This window comes from Crocodylus siamensis, chromosome 1 (genome assembly GCF_052110815.1).
Source record: "Crocodylus siamensis isolate JL-2025a chromosome 1, ASM5211081v1, whole genome shotgun sequence".
Lineage (NCBI taxonomy): Eukaryota > Metazoa > Chordata > Crocodylia > Crocodylidae > Crocodylus > Crocodylus siamensis.
This window is the reverse complement of record NC_143395.1, coordinates 150,275,299-150,300,017: the sequence shown is the minus strand read 5'-3', so window position 1 is coordinate 150,300,017 and position 24,719 is coordinate 150,275,299. Positions and strand designations below refer to the sequence as shown.

At 42.7% G+C, this 24,719-nt stretch overlaps 1 protein-coding gene across 3 annotated transcripts in view; it reads right to left on the bottom strand.

Moving 5' to 3' along the window:
* Window positions 1-24,719, bottom strand: part of CRIM1 (cysteine rich transmembrane BMP regulator 1) — a 396,377-nt gene that overhangs the window by 72,894 nt on the left and 298,764 nt on the right. For all 3 annotated transcript variants that reach the window (XM_090045237.1, XM_090045229.1, XM_090045246.1), the window contains one exon: window positions 6,259-6,415. In XM_090045237.1, the coding sequence (XP_089901363.1) occupies window positions 6,259-6,415 (157 nt within the window). The remainder of the gene's footprint in view (window positions 1-6,258; window positions 6,416-24,719) is intronic.

The following is a 24,719-nucleotide window of genomic DNA, read 5'->3' as shown; positions in this document are numbered from 1 at the left end:
TGGGTGCTGCACTTTAAAAGGGATATGGCCAGCCTGGAGAGGGTTCAGAGAAGGGCCACCCGCTTGTTGAGAGGGCAGTGGGACAGGCCTTACGAGGAGAGACTGAGGGACCTGAACCTGTTCAGCCTCAGCAAGAGGAGGCTGAGGGTGGACCTGGTGGCTGCCTACAAACTCATCAGGGGAGATCAACAGCAAATAGGTAGAGCCCTTTTCTCCCCAGCACTACCTGGGGTGACAAGGAACAATGGTAATAAACTGATAGAGAATAGGTTTAGGTTAGAGATCAGAAGGCAATTGTTAGGTTGGCCAAAATCTGGAACCAACTTCCCAGGGAAGTGGTCCTCGCCCCTACCTTGGGCAAATTCAGAGGAGGTTGGATGATCACCTGTCTGGGGTCTTGTGAACCCAGCATTCATTCCTGCCTATGGCAGGGGGTCAGGCTAGATGATCTGTTCAGGTCCCTCCTGACCATAGCTACTATGAAACTATGACTATGAAGGATGTGCTACGCTAATGTGCATCTTAGCAAATCCTGTCGTGCCACATGCAGAAATCATTATCACCTATAAGGGATGATGGCTAAGACTTTTCCTGAACCCCCTGGCCTGTTTTCATACAAAGATATCAAAACGCTAACAAAGAAGACAGACCTGATCTGAAACTCAGTCCAAGAGAGAGGCATCTCCACCAAACACAAAGTCTGTGAAATATCAAAGACTCAATGAAAATGGATCTCTCAAACATTTGTTTTTAAACCAACATAACAGGAAGAAGCAGGTGAAAGAGTAAGAGGAGAAAGAACTTCACTTCAGGGAGGGAAAAAGAGCTCTCTCAGACTAGAAATGTTTGGAATCAGAATAGCAGCAATAGTCAGGAAACCTCCTCTATTATACACAATAACAACATTTAAAAAGCAGACTGAAGAAGTGCTATTATTTTTAGTAACCTGGCATGGTCTACTCATTGCTGAGATAGACTGGGTCAAGGAAATTACTGCCAGTCACATGCTGGGAACAGACCCACAAATGACATCTACTGCATTTACTCAGCATAAGAGAACCTTTATTTTTCCTCAAGACCTAAGGGTTCAAATTTTGAAGTTCCATAATTATTATATTGAATATGAATTTCTATCCCTATCGTGTTTTAGTTAAAGTTGTAAAAATACTAGCTTATTTTCCAGTCCCCCAAATTTAAAGCTTATAAAACCAAATTGAATGGAGTACAGGAAAAAATCCAGAATGAAATAAAACTTTCAATCCAATAATGCACTAATTTGGTGAAAGAGCGGATTTGTTCCTAAATTTATTTTGGTGCGAAAATGTATTCAATAATTTTAACAATAACAACAACACAGTGCTAAACTTAGCGTGTGAATACAGAACAAAAAGGAAACATAAGTAAATAATAAGTGCAATATGTGCTATTTCAAAACCAATATCAAAACAAAATGATAAACATTTCCAGGAGGAATGACACTGTTTTAGATACTACATAAGAAACAAGCTATAATTACTAGTGAAATGAATCAAATTGAAGGTAGAATTATTTATAAAGGAAAGGAAATAGAAAGAAAAGCTAACCTGATTGCCATATATACTATACAGAAAAGTCAAGAAAGAGTCAACTGGAAATAAAGAGAATATTTACAACTCAACTCAGGAAGGTACTTAAATTCATACTTAAACCTACCTCCTACTTACCTTAAGGGGCTTAAAGGATAATGACCTTATCTTAGCAGTTATCCCATATTGTAATTTTTACATTAATTACTTGGTACAGTACTGAATTAAAAAGCACTTATGCTTCCAATTTGAGTTCTGTACTGTAAGCAAACTACATAAAATGTATAAGTAGCTTACACTTTCCGAGCCCTCTGTATGTCTAGCTCAAGTTTCTATAACCCAGGCATTATGTTTGATCTTTTAATATCACTGCAATGTTACAAATTTTATAATAATAATAATAATAAAACAGGGTAGTTGTTAAAGTCTAACAACCTTGGGTTCATCCTTTAAATAATGATATCAAATTTACATTATAACTGATTAAATATGTAGATTTTATAACTGATTAAAAATTCTTGGTAAGTGCCAATGACCATATGCTATAATGGATAATAGTATGTAAACTCTGCAGGTGAAAATGTAAATAAAAAGAAATGTTCATATAATCAGGACCAAAAGCTTTAGATGCTGAGCATCTTTTCCTGCAGTCCTATGGAAGACATTTTCTATGCTACAACAAAGAAAAAGAGTTAACGTTTTGCAATGCAACACAACCTGTTGGCTTTCATTCATGGTAAATTAAGGTTTTTTTAAATGTTGATATGCTATTGGATTATTGCTCCATTTATATATTGGAAATATTAGGATTAAGAGATAAAGAAAAGTGTCAAATATCAGATGTTGAGAATTATTTTAGTGCTCCATGAGCACTTGTGGCACCAATTGTGGAAAATATGGTTACTCTCTGTAGCATCTTTAATTTAGATGTTCTTATGAAAGCAGAAAAAAATTCTGTTCCTTCATTATCACTACTTACAATTTCAACTCACTGCTGTACCTCCTCTACCTTCTGAGATGTCCAGTTCACCAATTTCTTTGTTCCTTCTTGATTTTTCCAATCCTCTCTCCTACTGTTTCACTATCAAATTCTGACAGCTGCACAGTTCAACCCCTGCACCACTGAAACATTTGCCCTTCTCTCTGACTACCCATTTGCTCTTATGGTTCCCAGTTCTGCTTCTCACAGGGATGTAAATTCCCCTTTGGATATCCTCTAATAAAAATGTTGTTGTTGCTCTCTTGGATTCAATACTACTTTACACTTATTCTGTCTAAATGATTGATACTTCTAACCTCTGTTACCTCTTTTCCATCTTTGAGTTTCTCTTTCAATCTTCTATCAAAACTCAAGCACCCCTTCAGTGTCTTTGCCCAGTGTCCTGCCAATGGCTTCAAAGACTTATCCAGGACCCCTAGTCAGTAATGCCTGTCCTGCTTTTATTTCCTTATATCCTTATGTTTCATTCTAATAGTCAAAAATGATAATTCCTTTCTACTAGCAAAGCCATTATGTCTAATACTGAGTTTATTAGAATTCTAGACAGGCCTGTGTTTTTCTCCCTTTATCTATCACTAGTAACACCAAACATCTTTGCCCATCTCTGAATTTTACAATCTTAATACTATTTTTGTTTTTCTCTTTGTCTGCTTTTAATGCAGTCTTCCTAAAAATCCCATTTTCCTTCCTTTCTCATTTGCTTCTCTCATATCTACACCCAAGCCTTGTCCTGGAAATTTGTCCCTGCATCTAGAGTAATCTCCTCACTCACTTTTCACTTCCCAGCCCATCAAAAGTCAGCTGTCATGATTATATTCACACTTTGACACTATTTCTCCCCTATCAATAGGTATCTTCCTCCAGACACAGAGGCATAACACTGAGCTTTGCTCTGGACTCAGGCCAAGGACTGCCATCAGATGCCCCAACTGCAAATGGGAATGTGGATTTTTTTGGCTGGCAAGTCAAGAATGGCTAGACATGATGACAGGTGCATGATCCCTCTTCTTATGCCACTGGCTACAGAAACTGGATTGCCCTTGTACATACTACCCAAATGTCATACCTGAATTGGAATGAAGACCACTACTTGCATCTTTGTAACAGTTTTCCTCTTCTTCAGTATGACAACCCTCACCCTGATTACATCCCTTCTACCCATCATTTTCCCATATTTTTGGTTAGCTGCAGCTTTTGTCTATTTCATCCAGTCTAGATTTCTTATCTTCTATATTGCTCCTATTTACTTGGAAGTACCTCTCACTTAAATTGTTCTGTGTTACGTTTCATCCCTACTCTCCTTCAAAAATTGCTGAAAATTGACGGATCTTTTGAATCAATGAATTAGGGGTTATGCTGGAATGGTATTCCTGCACTTCAGTTATACTGGAATGATTTTGTTGGGGGGTCATTTTAAGTTATATTTGTGGTGTGTAGAACATATGGATATCCCTTTGAGTATAATCAGAAACCCCCCAAAATAAAATAAATATTAAATACCTTGTGAAAGGCTTTTTTGGATCTGTATTGTACCACATATGCACCTGCTGTGCCTTTAGAATGCATGTTCCACGGAGTACATATCTGTGTTATATCTAGCACATTCCACCTTTTGAACACAGCCATGTACACTGACAAAGCTATATACATGCTGATGAAGTGGACAGCTGGACTGATGCATTAATATAAATGTAGTACAACTCAGTGTTTGAGTTTGAGGGGAAAAAAGACAGCCCATGGTATAAGAATAAATGGAAGCCGGAGGCTGGTATGCACCTGAGTGTTCATCTGACAACACTAACTAGGGTGGCAGTGATCTCTTCATTAGCACCAGCAATCCCTACAGTTGTAGAAGTTTTGTGGAGTTCTCTGCTGCCAGAGTCTGATATAATTTCACCTCCATTTCTCTTAAAGTCTCTGAGTTCTTAAATCTTTGGACCAGTTGGCCTCTTCTATATATTAATTAAAAATTACAGAAATCATGAAATAGGAAGGAACTATATTATACTGTATATTATCACTAGAGTAGGCACTACAAGGTGAAAGAACTAGCATCACATTCAACCACAAGAAAACTCAGGAATTGGCCAGACTAAAGAAGTATAAGTATATACTACCAAAGTGGTAGTAAACAGGATAAATAATCTTAGAAAGGACAGTATGATGATGATGACGACGACGACAACAAAAACAACAACAACAACAATATCTAAAAATTAGTTATTTTGGGTTCAACTTTAAGAAAGAGAGACAATACCATAATACTGTTCCACTCAAAACATTAAATATATGTTGTTATTGTAAAGTGGCACAATCATTCTGGATATCTGCTGAACCTTCATTGAAGGCCACCAAATCAGATGCACAAAACAATTTTACTGGTTGAAGAGGGGAGAGGGAGAATAATTCTGCCTAGAAGTGCATATAAGCTGACCCACTGTTTCATATAACCACTTCTGTCCCATACTAAAAATTAAGCTAAACCATAACAATTTACCCATAAATTAAACAGGTAGTAACTTAATGTGGTTTAGTTCCCATTTACCATGCAAAAGACAAAGCAGTTACAGTGGATCAATCTGGTGTGTGATAAGTCCCACCCCCTTTTAAATCAGTAAAGTTGGGTTTTTTTGGTCTATGTCCTATGAATTGGTACTGAAGAATCCTATGAATTGGAACTGAAGAAACTGCTATGTACCAAAGAGTTTGCTTTAGGATCCTCTCTCTGCTATACTTATGTACTCAAAAACCCCCCAAAACCAAACCAAAAAAACCAAACCCTCAAAAAAGAAGTCTATCCAGTATAATTGGGCACCTATACACATGCAGTGAGGCTGCTTCATTACAGCACATTGGAGGAGACTCAATTAATCAAGTCTGCTCTAGTGTCACATGCATCAGCATCCCTTTGATGAAAAATGGTGGTGGGAGCATTTTAACGAAAGTTCGTTCAACGAGCTTTAGTTAAAGCACCCCTGCCACTGTTTTTCAGTGCGGGGACGCTGATACATGTGATGCTCCAGGGGCTTTACATGTGATGCTCCAGGTCTTGGAGATGCTCTAATTAAAATGCCTTCTCCCCACTCCTGGAGCATGTGTATTAACACCCACTGCTTTTTAAGGAAGAGGGAAACTTATAAGAAGTCTTGATGCCATTGAGAAAAACTTACCTCTGCCAAAAGACAGCGAGGCTTTTCTTAAGTATTAGGAAGTAACTGGCAGAAAGATTATTGTCATGTCATAATAAAAAAATCTGTTCAATACTACAGGATCAACTGAATAAAAGAAATGGATTATAAGATGAAGGGCTATCAAGAGCTTTACGTGGAAAAAGTTTTAAAGCTATAAGAAAAGTAGGTTTTTTACAGTTTTTTAAACTCACTATTAAAACAGCTTTAAGTTACTTTTCAGGAACGCTCTTCTATGATTGTAACTTTGTTAGTCATTATTTCAATTATTTAAATTTTCTTGTAACCTGGAGATCAAAATGCATTTTCATGATTTCACCACTAATGTCTAAGTCTGTGTAGAGTACTTTACACCTGTATCAGAGTAGTACATCCCTCTCCCCCCAGCCTGTTCTATGATTGACACATAAAATAAACATACATAAATAAATATGAATGGGCTTTGCATATTTTCAAATATGCACATGGTTTATGATAAATATGCTTTCATAATAAGAATACGTACAAGTATCCAAATGGACAGTACTTGTCACATATTATTGGTTTGCATTTCTTAGGCCGTGGGCGGCACTGACAGATCTCACAGTTGTGGGCGTCAGTCTGGAAACCGAAGGAACAATCCAAGGAACAACCTGATATGAGGCCAGTACACAGCTCCTCTCCTGTGAAGAACACATTCAGCTTAGCACAACATGAAAACTTTTATTCATATCAGAAAAAGGCATCTGTAAGAAGAATCAACCTTGTACTCTCTAATACATTACTAGTAAGACCGCTCATCCTAACCTCTGACCACCTAATTTTAGTACTGACCCCAAATATACTGTTGAATACTATAATGCATGCTTGCTTTTTTAAACAGATTTCTAAACCAAAACTTAGGAGTACCATCTTATATTTAAGAAGTTTCCAGTGATAGAAGATTCCATGGGAGTCCAACTTTCATAAGTCATGCAGTCATACTAAATTAATTATAATAAATTTTTGTAATACCAGGTACATTTAATATTTTATATGTAAAAACAGATTCATTTTCAGTAGAGTGTATTTTGATTTCAGCTATGTTTACTCAAAATAAATTGCAGGACCATTATTTATTAGGAGTCCCAGTTTGTTACTTACACTATTCACAAGTGTGCATGAACATTTATTTCTAGAAATGATTTTGGGAAGGGTAGCAGTACAGACGTTTAATGTGCAAACACCCCCTCTTCCCTGTGGCTTTCATCTTCCTGAGACCAGGTGATCCTGCTTTGTCTAGTGTGGGCTGCTCTCGTCCTTCCATTCCTAGAAGGATTGGAGCAGTGAGGCAAAGCTCTCTGCCTGTCTCTCACTTCACAGAGAGAAGCAGGCAGAGGGCTTGCCCCTCTGGGAATTCTGTAGTGAGAGGCAGGCAGGAGCTAATTCTACTCTGTGCACTTAGCTCCCATTGACCATGAGTAGAATGCACAGGGTAGTGAGGCAAAACACCATTCCCAATTCTCACTCTGGGGACCCTGGTGTGTTTGGAACAGAGAGAGAAGCTGGTGGCTGCTCCTCCTTTCTCCTTCTAGGAGTGAGAACAGTTCTCCCCCATGACTTCTCCAAACCAGGGTGACCCTAGTCTTTGGAGGGCACAGGAGTCTTCCCCTGTGGCTCTACTCCTCTTGGTCCCCGGGAGTTAAGCAGCAAGAAAAGTGCAGACATTGGTTCTCTCAGAAGAAAAACTCTGCTGTGAATGACTATTTGTCTACAGTCAGGTTATTTTTTCTCTTGGAAAGGCCATTTTTGTTCTGGGGGAAAAAGCTGGAATGTATGCTAGTGGTTTCTACCAGGAGAGTGGCAAATCTCTCAGGAAAAATTGACTGTCTGTATATAGCCACTGCTACCAATTTAGAGATTAAGCGCTCCCCATTAAAAGCATATTGCCACAATGTACAAGGAGGTGACCTAATTTTACACCTGCTAGATTAAGTCAAGGAAAGTGCTTGAGGCTAGAGTCCACTGGCATGCTTAGTAATACCTTGGTGGCAACAATATAAAGAAAATGACTGACTGGAGAAACCTCAGTAATTTTACAAGAGTGAACAGAACATGACTATTAGGAAGCTTTACATGCAGTGAAGCTTTATTATTTTGAAAACAGCAAAAGGAATCTATAAAGCTTTAACATACTTTAAGACATTGCCAAAACTTCAGCTATAGAGATGGACACGTGCCCATTTCTTTTCTATCTTACATTTTTAGGCATAATTCTATAGCAGGAGAATACACATTAATAAGGTATATGTTAATACCTGAAGTACAGAATAATGATGAAAGGTTAAATTCATTTATTGGTTATGGAGGTATGAGAAACTAGTTGAGCAAAACCAGACTTTTGACAATTTAGAGTTTAAAAAAAGTTGGAGGAGTAAGTGAGTAACAGTACAGAAGCCAAAGGAAAATCAATATAGAGAAGTGATTTCTATCAATTCATCTTCATTCAATCTTAATATTTAAAATCAGGGTCTATATCTTTGGCTAAGTCTTCCTGTGAGGATATCCTATGAATATTCTGACATTTGTATATGTTGCAATGTTTCAAGTTACTTTTTTTAATACCCAAGAGGCCACACACAAACCAAACAGAAGTACTCTGTATTGGTAATAGCCTTCTTCAACACATTACAGGTATTTTTGATGTACAGCTCTCATGAAGTTGTGAAAATAAGCACCCTAGGTGCTTGCAGACATAACGCCTCCCCCCACCAATAGCACTTTACCTTAAACTGGGTGTATTCCCGTGCCAAGCCTCACACATGCTCAGAAGAGGCAGAGCGTGGCTTCAACCTGACTTGCCTGGCACCTGTAAAGATTGGGCACTTTAGTGAGGGTTTTTCGGTGCTTTTAGAGCCAGGTTGAAGTAATGCACTGCTTCTTCTGGTAAGGTATGTGGGGTGGGTTGTTTGTTTTTTAATGTCTGCAAGCTGCCCCCTGTGAATCAGTGTCTAAGCCTGAAACCACTTATAGGGAAGTGAGTCAGGCTAGGGTAAGCCTGGAGAAACTGAACTTCTTGATGAAAAAATATGGTTTTAAAATAACCACATTTAGGTTTGAGTTTTAAACTAACCATGGTTTGGGACACACAAAGAAATTTTCCATATTCCTTTGGATCTAAAACTATCTGGAATAATATAATTTCCCTTGAAATGCAACAAGAACTTCCAGTATGGCACCCAAATGTAGTTGGAAAGCCTGGTGAAAGTCTCATCTTAGCAACTTTTTCAATGATCCACAATGAAGGGTAAAAAAGAGGGGCTGGAAAAGGAGTAGTGTTAAATTGGTCATGTTGGATGATCTGCTTAGTCTCCCTTGACAGAGGACCCCAGGTAGCTAAGAAACTTTAGCGATAATTTGCAAATGAAGGACGGACATCTGGAAGGTTTAAAGTTGGTTTGAGGTTCTTATGTATTCTGTAAAATTTGAGGCCAAGATGTTTGTGTAAGGGAAGAAGATAAAGCCAGAATCTCTAACTTGTGGTTTATAAGGTTTGTCTCTCCTGATAGCAGGCAATGCTACTTTCTTTGAAATGAATAAAATTAAGGCTGAGTATAGGTACTTTAGCTCTGAAACTGCAATATCAAATCTTACAAATTTCTTCTGGCAGGGGTTGAAAATTCTCCAGAAACTGCAGAATAGAATGTTTTGCTGGCTTCAAGTTTACTGGTGAACATAAAATATTAGAAACTGGATGTGTAGTTTTCTTTGAGATTACCGAGGGAACACTTTAAGGTAAATGCTATCCAGTTAAAATAGAGCATATCTGGAGGAGAGGAACATCATAATACACCAAGCAAAGTTCAAATATTCACTTCTGTACCTATGTCTAAAAGTTCCACAGATTTTTTCTTGTTCTTTTTCAGATAATGTGTTTGGGACACATAAGGAAGGTAGTTTCTTTAATACCAGTGAGTGGCAGATTTGGGTGGGATGTTTCCACTACAGAACATTTGTCTTAAAAATTAGCTGGAAGTGGTTTCCTTCCTGGCTTGCTGTCTTTCTCCATCTCTTTGAATTATTAAGAATGCTGTCAAGAATGCCATTATGGTCACATTGCCCTAGGAAGTATCTCACTGTCCATTCAATAGCCATACAGAATTTTCTTTATTATTACTGGGTGATGCAGGTGATCTTGTCATCTGAAAGACTGGAAGGAAAGAGCTTGACCTAAAAAAACATCTGAATAATGTTCTTAGCTCCTTTGATCCATTTCCTTTGAGAGAATGGTGAGAAAGTGTTAATGTTGGTCATGGTCTCATTCAAGATATGAATGTGGATCTGAAGAGGTTTCCAAAGGTAACTGCAGTCACTTTGATAAATGAAGAATGAAAAAGGTTGAGACAGCAGGAGTCCTGAAAGAGGGTGCCCATATATCTGGGGATATACAAGTAGCTATATACAAGGCTTAACCTTACAGCTTTTTATTTTTTTCTTTAGAGAAGAAAGAAGAACCTGTCCTACAGCCTTATGCCTCTTTCCACCATCTTTAAAGATAATAGAAGGTAAGAGATCTTATGCAGGCTAAAGGGCTCTGTTAATCAAAGATAATTTCAATTGAGAGTGGTATTCTACAGTAGGGGTCGGCAACCTTTAAGAGCAGTGGGTGGGTACTTTTGACCCCGGCTGCTCATGGAAATTCCTCCCCCATCACTGCATGTGCAAATCTCCCCTACCCCCCAGTATATAGGCTTTGCACACTAGATCTGACCCACAGGCCATTGGAGACCACAGGCCATATAGAACCCCTGTTCAATAACACAGTCTAGCGTAGTCACCAATGAACCCATCAATCCAGCAAGAACTAGAGATCTCAAAAAAATATCAGGTTCTTTATCAGGCTATCACTGATGAATTCAGCACTGACTGTATAAGCATCCTGCCTCAGATCCAGGGGAGGGTTCTCAGCCTCAATTATCACTCTGTTCTGGGGTCTCTCAATTCTGAGGCTGGAGCATTATATAACTACAGTTCAGTGCCCAGAACTGGAAACAGATCCCTTGCAGTCATGTCCTTGCGATTTCTAAAACAACAGCCAAAACACACTGGACCAAGCACTTATGTTGAGTTAGATGTGATTTCTGTAGTCTTAGAAACTGTTACCTTTGGTTTGGCTACAGTCAAGGAAGTTAACATGTGGAGTGACATGTTGACAGACTTTAACCTCTTCAGAACTCATAGGTGAATCTTGTCTACAAGTATTATAGACCAATATGTTCTGGAGAGACTAATGCTTCCTGTGTCAGCAGAACTTGAAAGCAATTCCAATTGCTTTTAGCCCTCAGGATGAAGTTATTGTATATGGAGCAATGAGAAGGCATGTAACCTCTGCCAAACAAGAAGAATAGTGATTGGACAAAAAATCATGAACCCCGATTTCTCTTAAATTAGAGGCAGAGTATTAACATCATTAGCATAAAGAAAAGAAGGAAAAAATAAAGATAAACTAACACACCTGAGGCGCTGATGCTGGAATGATTTATGCCTGATCCATCCACTATTTCAGTAAGAAAGAACCGGGTGCGGGGGGGGGGGAAGACAACATAGCTCTTTACTGTCTTACAATTGTATTAACTTGGCTTAATTTACTTTAAGAAATATGTAAACATGGAAACTTGTATGGTTTGGACATTTTCTTCCCAGTCATAACATTTCTGAATCGGAAGAATCTCCAGAATAAAAAAGAAGCAACTCTGTGATCCACTTGGTAGTAGTACACACTTTGGTTAGTCTATAAGGTGCAAATCTACCCTGCCTTCTACCTGACTTCAGACTAATATGGCTAACTACTTCTCAGTAGTGTACAGAACCATTCATATAGTCCACACAGAACTGATGCCAAAACTAGAACACTATTTCTAAATGAAAGTTCAGTCAGGGAATGATAATTTATTTTAATATGAAACAAAGATTCCAGAACTTTGGAGAAACTAGAATGGTGAATATGCATCATTTAAGCCATCAACCCTAAAATATGTGTAATATTCCTCTCACAGGCTGCAAGTTGTCTATAATTTCCTGGATAAAGTACGATGGCTACACAGCACAGTCATCAGAATCCTATGAGGATTTCTTGAATCTTAAGTCCTCTCTGTTAACTGACCTGACTATTGACTTTTTTACCTGCTGTAAGCAGCAACAGCTGAATAGCTGAGTCAGCAAGATCTTTGATACAGGGAATGATATTATCAAAGGCTTTATGTACTAACTCCATACACTGGAAGGGAGGAATGTCTGTCCTGACATGAAGGATAAAAGAAATAATAAAATTGGGCGAGAGAGAGAGGGGCTGGAAAGTACAAATGAGAAAAGGAAATGAAAAGAACAAACATGGAGATGAAAAAAAAGAAACAGAGATGTAAGAAGATAGCCAGTAAAACACAAAACAAAACAATCCCCCCAACAGACCAAAAAACAAAAAGGAAAGGACAGACCAAGAAAATATTACAGTTACCTACCAATAGTTCTTAATCATTTATTCAGGGATTTCACTGAAACCTATGGTTTAAGGATGACTTGAAGATGTTTATTTTAAACATTACATTTTATCCATCTGTTCATATTTTATAGTGTGTGGAAAAGTAGATAAAGTAATTCCTTCCTTTAGGAATGGTCTTCACTGAACTCAATACATTTGGCTTGCTTTCTTTAGATTCATTTTGATTAGTTCACTGGACCACTTTTAGACACTAGTGTTAAACTAGCGCTTGACATCCTAACTCAGCATATACTATTGGAAAAATCTATTATATTGCTTCACATTGTCATCAGTGTGTGTAATACAGTACCTCACAAACAAGAGAACATCCAGGCACAAGAAAATTATAAACTAAAATACATTATAGAACAAATATTATGACATACATGTAAGATCCATTCACAAGGCTGTGAACATTTTCATTGTTAATAATTTTACTAAGGAGTTATTATTGAAGGCTTTTTGTTTGGCAAGTGTTGATTTCATATTACCGCTAATGAATTACTCAATAGTTTTTTTATACTTTTTGGTTCTTTTAAAACATTTATTAGATTAATAATGCCAATGTACTTAAAACTGTTGTTCATATGAATTCATAAACATGCTTTATCAAAAATACTAGACTGCAGATAAATGAGGATCAGTTTCGGCAAACTGCCAGGAGAAGTAAGCTTCATAGTGAAGGAATTTTGTACTAAAAATGCACCTCCAAAGAGCCCTGTTTGATGCTCAGTCACCATAGCTGTGCATAGAACCCTTAATGCTGGATTGGACACCATCTTGTATAGTCTACATGGGGACCAGTACCAACTGGATGTAGCTAGAAATTCACACAACTTGTAGAATTCAGATGCGATATGTTCACTCCAAGCTTGAACAAGGAGTTGAGCAAGCACCTTCTGAATAAGTCAAAACTTTGAAGAGTTTTCAAATTAACAACTGAGCAGAGCACACAGCAGTGAGCCAGACAAGAACATTACAAAAATGTAAATTATTTCTTTCACTTACCTACTGCAGGAAAAAAATAGTGAGATGAACCTTTGGGAATCAGGGGTCATGTCTACATGAGATGTTACTGCACAATTGTTACTGAGCATTTATTTAGTACTTGTATAAACAAGTACTGGGCAGTAACCCAAGGTACTGTGTAGTAGCATTGGCAAACACCTTTTTTGTGATGCATCTGTGGAGTAGCCTAATACTACTGCACAGTAGTGTTGCATCAGTTTTTGCCATGTGATGCTACTGTGCAGTAATATCAGGCTACTGTGCAGTCAGTGTCTCATGTAGATGTGCCCAGAGTGATTGAGACTTTAAAAATACTCAAGACTTTTCTACTTTTCCTAACAGATAAAGCAGTAACAACCACTGTTTTTTTCTTAAGTTGCTTTCTATATCAACCAAATATCTCTGACATTTTCAGATTCAGCCTACACAGTTCGGAACTCTACATCATAGCCAGACACTGCAAGCAAGAAAAACAAAACCTTAGGAAATGTGCAACATGTGAAAGCATAAAAATGTGAAAAGCGAAAATGTGAAACATGAAAATATTTCCTTAGGGAAAAACCTTAAGAAATAAAGAAAATGTGTCAGACGTCAGAATACAAACATGTACCTCAAAATGCTTAACTGCCTGTAACGGTAACATAAATTGCAGACAGCAGGGATGTCAAAATGGAAAAACTCTTAGATCCTGTTTAAGAGACTTTTGAGATGAATGAAGAGCCATACATTTCCTCTTAGAGATGCCTCCCAGAGATGAGAGTAATTAAAGATCAATCCTTACCTTTCCTATGGTTTTCTTTATGGATATCAATAAAAAGGGTGAATTATAGTTAATGTTGCTGACAGACATAACAAAACTAGAGTGCCAGGTTGCACTCATGAGGTTAATTCAGAAGAACAAGTCTACAAGGAAAAAACTGTAATCTTCGTGGTGTGAAACATTACATAATAATGCCCATCATATAGTAAAGGTTGTGTAAAAAGCACAATGCTGAGGAGATCTTTTTAAAGAATACTTAATATTTTATCCCCAGGGAAGATAATGACATACTGTGAAGTTTAATTGTGCCAATGGATACAATAGAAAGCACAACTATGTTGAAGCATGAAACAATGAAGACTAAAAAAGGCACATTTAGAAATGGCTAATATCCTATGTAGGAGCTATAGCATATGAAGATTTAGGAAAAGGCTAAGGCAACAAGCAAAGCTCATCTAGAAAAAGGTTCTAATGACAACCTATAAACATGAGGTGATTAAGATGCAGCTAGTAGACAAAGGATGGTACTGCATGATGGTACATAAGGAAGCCATTTTTTAAAGAAGAATCCACAGTTAATATTTGCTGGGAGACTAGATCAGTGAAAAATGGGTTGATGAGATTTTTTTTTAAAACAGCAAAATAACAACATGATGCAAAATCTAAACAAACTAGAGAAGCAGCAAGTAGCGTTTGGGAAAACAATAGCCAGGCATATTAATAGGATACATATACCATTCAATTGAAAAGAAGTGATTCATTTGGTAATGTGTAGTAAGGCTGTGCAAAGCTTCAGTCCCAGCTTTGGCAGAGATTCGTTCTGATTCAGTGGCCAACTCTCCGAATCCAAATTTAGTCAGGAGACCCTTTAATCTCTCCAAATCGAATCAGAGAGATTCGTACGTAGACACAGCTTTAAAAGTTTTTCTACATACAAGGTAGCAGGTGGCTCATGAATGCTGCAATGCTGGGGTGGAATAAGGGTCTCACAGGAGCATGAGGGGACCCCCGGCGCAGCGTACTTGGCAGCAGACCCAGAAGTGGACCAGAAGCACTTTCCGGTCCACTTCAGGGTCCGCTGGGGAACCCCCTGCTCCCCTCTCAGTTCGGCAACTAGTTCCTTCTGGGTCTGCAGGGGGCATCCGGGGTCCCCCCATGGCTGATCACCGAGCAGGGGGGATGAAGGGGACCCCCCCTCAGCACACTCCCCAGCGGACCAAGAAGTGGATTGGAACTACTTCCGGTCCATTTCCAGGTTCACTGCCGAGCATGAGGGACCGCCCCCCCCGCACTCTTGTGGGACACTCCACCCACCCCAGCATTGCAGTGTTCACAAGCTGCACCTGGTACTGTGAGGTATGTAGAAAAAAAAAACATTTAAAGCTGTGTGTATGGACAAATCGCTGATTATCTGAATCAGCATCAAATCTTCAGATTCTGATTCAGCTGGATTGAATTGGGGACAGTGATCTAAAATCAACAAATCAAATCACTGTTCCCAATTCGGGCCAAATATGAAGCCAAATTGAATATGGCCCATTTCACACACCCCTAATGCATAGCCAAAGCAGAATGCAAGTGGCCTTCACACAAGTGTTAAGGGAAATAAAATTGTGGTAAAGGTAAACAAACCAATACAGTAGCCAAAGGTATACAAACTGCCTGAAATCAACAGCATGTGTAGGACATTGAGAGGGTCCAGAGGAGGGCCACTCGCATGATAAGGGGGCAGCAGGGCAGGCCCTACGAGGAGAGGCTACAGGACCTGAACCTGTTCAGCCTCCACAAGAGAAGGGTGAGAGGGGATCTAGTGGCCATCTATAAACTGGCTAAGGGAGACCAGCAGGCAATGGGAGAGTCCCTGTTCCCCCCAGCACTACTGGGAGTAATAAGGAATAATGGCCACAAGTTGACAGAGAGTAGATTCAGGCTAGACATCAGGAGGTGCTACTTCAGAGTCAGGGCAACTTGGATCTGGAACCAATTTACAAGGGAAGTGGTGCTGGCTCCTACCCTGGGGGTCTTTAAAAGAAGGCTAGATACGACACCTTGCTGGGGTTGTTTGACCCCAGCATTCTTTCCTGCCCACGGCGGGGGTCGGACTTGATGATCTGCTCAGGTCCCTTCTGACCCTACCAACTATGAAACTAAGAGACACTAGGAATACATATGGATATTAAAGACCGGAATTAGAAAACTGTATTTACCTGAATCCAAGCCAACTTTGAATTTAAAATGACTCCTCAATAATTAGATTCTATTCATGGAAAATTTCCCTGCTACAGCATGTAAAACTGTCCCTTGCTCCCTATGCCTACCCCCCTTCCAATTGCTCTCTGCCACTTTCTGCCTGCCCCTACCATGTGCCACCCTGTGCCTGCCCCCCGCCACCTGTCCCTGGTACCTGTCTCCTGATGCTGCCTACCCCCACATAGCTCCTTCCCTCCCTTTGCCTGTGCCTGACACACTGCTGCCTGTCCCTCCTTGCCTCATGCTACCCCATTACATACCTCACTGCCCCTTTCCCAACTGTGCCTGTCCCTCTTTGGTTTCTGTCCTCTGCTACCTGCTGCCCTCTGCTGCTTGGCACCTCCCACCTCCAGCTCTTTGCCATCTCCTGCTGCTTACCTTCTGCAGCAGCTCTAGCTCTGACTCCAGGGTAGCCTGACAGCAGTCCCAGTCCTGGCCCATCCTGGAAAGAACAAATGGCTGGAGGGGGAAGGGTGAAAGCTGTGTAGTTTCCCTTGCACTCCTCCCAAGCTGCACACCACAGGTCTCCCCCATGTGTCCCCTACCACCACCTCATGATTTCTCCCTGTTGCATACTACTTACCCTGATGGATGAGACACCCTGGCTTGGGACAGGTGATGGTTCAGTTCCAGCTTTAGCTCTAAGCAAGGAGTTGGGGCTGCAGCAGCTACCTGACCTGGGCCAGTACTCAAAGCTAAGACAAGGTGCTTTTTTTTTTGCTGTGTTGATTGGTGGGGGAGGGGGAAGGAACATTTTCTTGCATTTGAATAAATACAGTTTAGTGCAAAAGTATTATCAAATAATAAAATAGCATGGGGACGGGACAATACATAACAAACCTGGATATGCCACAAACGTAATCACACACAAGGCGCGTCAATACATGCATTTCAGTGCGACTAAATGTAATGTGCATTAAGCTAATACACAGTAAGTTATTTTTGGCAGGAGTCTCTATGTGCAGCGACTTGGAACTAAAGTTAGGTATCAAATTTGCAGGTATCAAACTTAGGCACGATTACCCTAATTTTGCCATTTTTAATGTTCATGAAGGGTGTGCATGTGCATGTGTAGACATGCACCTGTAATACGCATTCAATTAGGTTAATGTGCATTAATGCATCTCGTGTAATCTCATGTCAGTCGAGGTTTGGGAACTGACTAGACGCACGTGTGCCCCCCTACCCACACTCACTGGGCAGTGGAGGTGGCGGCAGCGGCGGCAGGTGATGCCATAAGGTAAGTGAGGAGGGCGAAGGGAGCTGGCACAGCTGCAGATGATCCAAATGGGGAGCTCCCCCAGATCCCTCTTAAGTTAGACAGCAGGGAGCTGCGCTCCCAAGCTAAAAGCGAACAGAGCATGCAAACAGGCGCGCTTTGAAAGGGTGCACCAGTGGGTGTGCAACATGAGCCAGGAGGGGGTCTGCAGCAAGAGAGAGAGGAAGACTCACAGCTCTACAGACATGGTAAGAACATGCTAGGGACCGCGATCCGGTGGTAAGGATGCGGAGGGCAGCTGCTAGGGACCCCACCCTGGTGGTATCACCTACCCTGGGCTCCTCTGAGGCCTCCACCAAGATGGAGCCCATGGTGGTGCCGGCAGCCCCTTGCCCCCCTGTCTGTGGGGGCTGCCCGGCTGGGAACCAGAGGCCGCGGGTGGGAGAGGGTTCCGAAGGCTCCCTTGCCTGTTCCTCTTGTGCCTGACTTTGGGCCCCGGAGGATCAGGTGAGGGAGCTCCAGGCCAAAGTGAGCAGGCTACGAGGGATCAGGGCTGTGGAGGACGAAATTGACACACATTTCCTTTCTCTGCAGGATCAGTGTTCTAAAAGACAGACCTCCTGGGAGAGACACATAGCTGGGAATGGAAGAAAGTGACCACCAGAACCAGGGCTGCTCGGGCTAGCGTGGTGGCAGCTTCCCAGGTACAACCGGGGAACAGATTCGAGACCTTGTCAGCCTTAGAGGAGAAGGTCGAGGAAGATGCTTCTGTGGGGGACAGTGCCACTCTACACATGGCACAGTCTGAACATGGACAGAACACCACGAGGAAGAAATGCAGAGTTCACATCATCAGAGATATCTTAAGGGGAACGGAGGGTCCCATCTTCTGACCCGACCCCATGGCATATGAGGTCTGCTGCCTGCCTGGGGCTCATATTTAGGATGTTACAGGCACGATCCCAGACCTCATTCAACCCTCGGACCGGTATCCCATGGTCCTAATCCACGTGGGAACACATGATGCAGCAGGGAGCAGTCCAGACCACATCATGAAGGACTACGAGGCCCTGGGAGCCAAGCTCAATGAGACCGGGGCACAGGTGGTATTCTTCTCTATTCTCCTGGTAAGTAGATGTGGACAGCACCATGAGACCTGAATTGAAGTGGTTAACCAGGAGCTTTGGAGTTGGTACTACTAGGCAGGCCTCAGTTTCCTTGACAATAACCCGCATTTTCGCGCAGGGGGCATGCTTGGGTGGGATGGGCTTCACCTCTCCCCTAAAAGCAAGCGTGTCTTTTCTTCCACGTTGGCTGATCTCGTACGGCATGCTTTAAACTAGCTTTGCCAGGGGATGGGGCCATAGGAGGACACAACGACACTTCCCAGCCAAGATAGGCGATGAGCACAAGAAGTACCCAGGTAAGTGACAGCGGTCTGGATAGTTCTGGGATTAGGGGGGTGGGGCATACACCCTCAGGAGGCCTTAAATGCCTCTACACTAACACTCATAGTATGGGGAACAAGAAGGAAGAACTTGCCTTCCTTCCAGCTAACACAAACCCAGACATAGTGGGGCTCACTGAAACGTGGTGGGATTCAATGTATCATTGGGTGGTAAACTTCAAGGGCTACAGCCTGTACAGGCGGGATAGAATGGGGGAGGAAAGGTGGAGGTGTGGTACTCTACATTAATGAGCAATGTACGTCCTCAACAAACAGCACTGGGTTAGGATGGGAAGACTGAAGTACTCTGGGGGTCAGGAGTCTACTACCCAACCAGGGGGAAGAGCTGGACTGGGAATTCTCAGGTCAGCTTGCAGAGGCAGTTAAGTCAAGGGACGCGGTCATCATGGGTGACCTAAATTACCCGAACATCTGCTGGGAGGAGCAGTCAGCCAGGTCTGATCACTCACATAGGTTCCTAGTCAAGATACAGGACCTCTATCTAACCCAGGAGGTCCACAGTCCCAGCAAGGGAAATGTCTTGCTGGACCTGGTCCTGACCACAGGTGACGACCTGGTGAGGGGATTCCGGATGGACCCAGGAGACGCACAGCCAGGCCTAGGGTCAGTGAGGACCTAGTCAGGGAACTTCTGGTGGAACTGGACGTGTTCAAGTCAGCAGGTCCAGATGATCTCCATCCCAGGGTGCTGAGGGAATTGGCAGAGGTCATTGCGGGACCCCTGACACAGCTTTATGAGCACCTGTGGTGTTCTGGCGAAGTGCCAGAGGACTGGAAAAGAGCCAATGTGGTCCCCATTTTCAAAAAAGGGAGGAAGGAGGACCCAGGAAACTATAGGCCTGTTAGTCTTACCTCGGGCCTGGGGATGCTCTTTGAGAAAGTTATCCAGGAGCACATCTGCGAAGGACCAGCAGGGGAGATTATGCTTAGAGGCAACCAACATGGGTTCATTAGAGGTAGGTCCTGTCCTTGGGTGCAGGTATCGTGGTGGACGTAATCTTTCTGGACTTCAGGAAGGCCTTCAACACTGACTCTCACCCCATTCTCATTAAAAAATTAGGTGACTGTGGTGTCGATGCCTACAGTCAGATGGGTTGCAAATTGGCTGGAGGGCCACACCCAGAGAGTAGTGGTGGACAGGTCATTTTCGACCTGGAGGGATGTGGGCAGTGGGGTCCTCCAGAGCTCAGTCCTCGGGCCTGCACTGTTCAACATCTTTATCAGCTACTCGGACAAGGGGGTAAAAAGCAGCTTGCTCAAATTCATGGATGACACTAAGGTGGGGAGAAGTGGGCACGCTAGAAGGGAGGGACAGGTTACAACTAGATCTGGACAGGTTACAGGGGTGGGCAGATGAGAATAGGAAGGTTTTCAATACTGACAAGTGGAAGGTATTCCATCTGGGGAGGAAGGACCAGCACCATACCTACAGGCTGGGGAACTCCCTTCTTGTCAGCACAGAGGCAGAAAAGGAACTTGGAGTTGCTATTGATTCCAAGATGAACATGGCTTGCCAATGTGAGGACATGGTCAGGAAGGCTAACCGCATCTTGTCATGCATCCACAGATGCATCATAAGCAGGTCCAAGGAGGTGATCCTCCCCCTCTATGTGACATTGGTCAGGCTGCAGTTGGAGTACTGCATTCAGTTTTGGGCACCACACTTCAGGAGGGATGTGGACAGCACTGAGAGGGTCCAGAGGAGGGCCACTCGCATGATCAGGGGGCAGCAGGGCAAGCCCTACGAGGAGAGGCCATGGGACCTGAACCTGTTCAGCCTCCACAAGAGAAGGCTGAGAGGGGATCTGGTGGCTGTCTATAAACTTACCAAGGGGGACCAGCAGGGAATGGGAGACACCTTGTTCCCCCGAGCACTACCAGGAGCAACTAGGAATAATGGCCATAAGTTGACTGAGAGTAGGTTCAGGCTAGACATTAGGAAGCACTACTTCACAGTCAGGGTGTCTAGGATCTGGAACTAATTTCCTAGAATGGGCTTCCAAGGGAGGTGGTGCTTGCCCCATCCTTGGGGGACTTCAAAAGGAGACTGGACAGGCACCTGGCTGGGATCACATGATCCCAGGTTTGGTGACCCTTTTCTTGCTTGCCAGGGAGTCAGACTAGATGGTCCACTGAGGTCCCTTCCAAACTTGGAATCTATGAACAGAGTCCAAGTGTTTCTGAAATGGCAAATTTGAACACTGTGAGCCTGTATGCAGTTCCAGGTTCAAGTTTCTGTACTTGTATCAATCCCTACATTTCATACATCTCTTGGCAAACACACTTATAAAGTGGTTACTTGGCTAAGAATTACAAGGATCACATCATCACATGGCACTGGACAACTGAGAAGAATGCACTGATACAAATGAAACTCATTTGCTAAACATACAATGTAATTTTGACTTAAGTTGGGACTGTCTAAATAAAAGCAGTGCAAGATAAAACCAGAATAGGAAGCCTCAGAGGCAATATATTTTACTAGCAAGTTTATACCTAGTGTGACAGCTACAATGGTCACACTAGGATATGACAATATTGAATGAATGCATCTTGTAGCTCACGCTGAGGACTGAAATGATGGTTATAGAACCAGTGGTAGCTTTTTTCCCCCCAACTTGAATCAAGAGACTAGTGTTTATATAGGCTTCTAAATATTGACTGAGCACATTCCTATTAAAATATAAAGACTAATGCTATTTTATAATAAATCTTAAAATACTGTGGAAGTTCCAGAGAACTGGAACAAAGCAAACATTGTTGCATTATTTAAAAAGGATGAACAGGATTACTCTAGGGTTGTGACAAACTGATTCTAAGCAAAACAGAGGATGTGATATGGGACTTGATTAATAAAGAATTAGAGGAGGGGAATATAATGAATACAGATCAAGTTGGGTATATGGCAAACAGATCCTATCAAATTAATTTAAAATCTTTTTTGAATTACAAGTCTGGTTGATAAAATCAATAGTGCTGATGTAATATACCTAAATCTCTATAAAATATTTAGTTTTGGACCACATATTTTGATTAAATAGAATAATACAAAATCCACGTGGCACATTAAATGGGTTAAAAAAATAAAAACAAATAGCCCTCAAAATGTAACTTTAAAAGAGGGAATCATCAATGAACAGAAATGTTTCTAATGGTGTGCAATAAAGAGCAATCAAACTACATTTTTTTTTAAATCAACGCTACGCAGGAAAACAATAATCTGATGATGCAAAATTGCAGGAGTAGTAAGAAAATGAAGACATAATTGATGCACAGTCATCTGGACTGTTTGGTAAAGTGTGTGAAAGCAAACAATAAGCATTTCAGAATAGCTAAATGCAAAGTTATACACAATCAAATGAATGTGAGCTCCTACTATGACACTTTTCCAAAAGGACTGTGATCCTTCTATGAATAAACAGAGGAATATCAAGAGAGAATAAGGAGGCTATATTACCACTTTACCTGACAAGCAGTATTCATGTGTCAAGAAAGATACTGACAAATTTAAGAGTTTTCACAAAAAGCCTCACAAGTACGTATTGAGGTATGCCCCATAAACTAAATAAACACTTTGCCTCAGTTTTCGATAAAGCCAATGATGTTGAGCCTTGGGTCAAAGCTATTATTCTGATCTTAACAGTATGAAAGTTTTTAGTAGAAATTTTGAAGAAATACATATTTAAACATAAACAGTTAAATGGAAAAACAGGACAATGAGATAGACTGCAACTACAGCCTACCAAAGAGAGATCTTGTCAAACTAAGCTGATATCTTTCTTTAATAAGGTAACTGCTTTTTATATGAAAGAAACGCAGAAAATCTAAGCCATGGATGTCCAACTGGCAGCTCATAAGCTGCATCTCCCCCCCTCCCTGAGAAGTTAAACTGTGCCCCAGCCCCTCCCTGTCTAGGCATAGGTCAGCACAGGAGCACTGGCATGATACTGGAGGGAGAAACGGCGTGTGGTGGTGTAGCAGATGAGAGGGTTGCACATGTAGTCAGCATAGTTTAGAGGAGAGGGTGGAGGAAGGATATGCAGCATGGCATGTGGCCCATACAGGCTAAGTACAGACAGTCGAAAAGCCCAATTGATTCAGACTTTTCAGGTTTCTGTAAACTGCCTAGACTGAACTGATAAGAAAGTGAATGGACGTTTACTTTTCAAACCTGAAAGGCAGCCAAACCCCTGCAGTGCCCCATACCAGGAGGCAGTGGGCTCTAGAGCATGCCTTCCATCCACCACAGAGAGCTGAGAGACAGGCGACTCCCCCATCCAGGCTCCCTCTTTAGCCTCCACCTAGCTGAAGAGGGGGTGTGGGGGGAAACCCCTGACACTAGATCCCTAGTCAGGGTCTCCCTGGCACCAAGGGAAAGGGGAGAGGCGATACCCTCAGCAAGGCATTTCTCCCTTTTTCCCTTGCATCTGGTGCAGGTTCCCCTAGCCATGACCCCTCCTCAGTTTGGGCCAGCTGAGGAAGGGGTGTGAGGGGAACCCCCCCAGCCTGCACCAGGCCCTCAGCCAGGGTCTCCCTGGCTCAAGGGGAAGGGGGAAGCCCCAAGCAAGGCACTTCTCCCTCTCTTCACCGCCACTGCCCTCCCCCCCTTATCCAGAGCTGGAGCCAGACCAATCACCCAGCCACGGCCCCTCCTTGGCTGGCTGAGGAGGAAACAGGGTGGGAACTGCTCTCCCCTGCTCCAGGACCACTAGATAGGCTGTGTTGGGTGCAAAGCAGGGGAGAAGCCTGCAGTGGACGCTGTTTTCCACCCCTCCACTCCCGGCTTGGCAGTCTAGCAGGGGGAGTGGCCAGGTGATCACTCCAGCTCCCACTGTGGGCTTCCTACAGCCAGGAGCTGGGACTATCATTGAGGTCAGGAGAGAGTGAGGGGGGAGAGGACCCCCCTACCTGGCTCTGGACTCTGAAAGCCAGGCTGTGCCCAGCACAGGGGGAAGCCTGCAGTGGTGGTCATTTTCCCCCTCACCCCCACTCCCTCCTCAGCTGACCTGCCAGACGGGGACAAGCCATGGCCAAGTGATTGCCCTGGCTCCTGGCTCAGGTGAGGAAGTGAAGCCCCCCACTGGGAACTTCCCCACAGCTGGGAACCAGGGCAATCACTCAGCCATAGCCCCTCTTTGGCCAGCAGACCAGCTGAAGAGTGAATGGACCAAGCACAGCTTGGCTGAGGGTCCAGAGCTGGATGTGGGCCCTCTCTCCCAACACCTCCCCCTCAGTTGGCCTGCCAGCCTGGGAAGGGGTGTGCCTAGGTGATTGCCACAGCTCCTGGCTGTGGGGTAGCTCACAGTAGGGGCTTTACTCCTCCCACCCAATCTGGAAGCTAAAGCAATCAATTGGCCAAGCTCCCTCCTCAACCAGTGGGCCTGTTTCAGGAGGGAGTGGGGGTGGAAATGCCCCCTCCCCCAGCTCAGGAACCCCCAGCTGGGCTGTGCTCAGCATTCAGGGAAGCCCTCAGTGGGGGCTTTATTCCCACTACCGCAGCTGGGAGCTGGGCCAATTCCCTGGTGGAGGAGGTGACAGGGTGGGGGGAATCCACCAAGCTCTGGGCTGTCAGGCATCTTACAGCTGGGGGTGGGGCTGCCCCGCTCTGCTCGAGCAGAGAGCACAGCCCAGGGCTGATTACTTAAACCGGTTTATATGCAACTTCTGTCCCTAGCCACAGTGCGTGGCTGGAAGCCTGTGGCTCCCAGCTACTTAGAATTTCGACAGCGCTGATTTAATCTATCTGGCCTTCAGTAAAACAGTCAA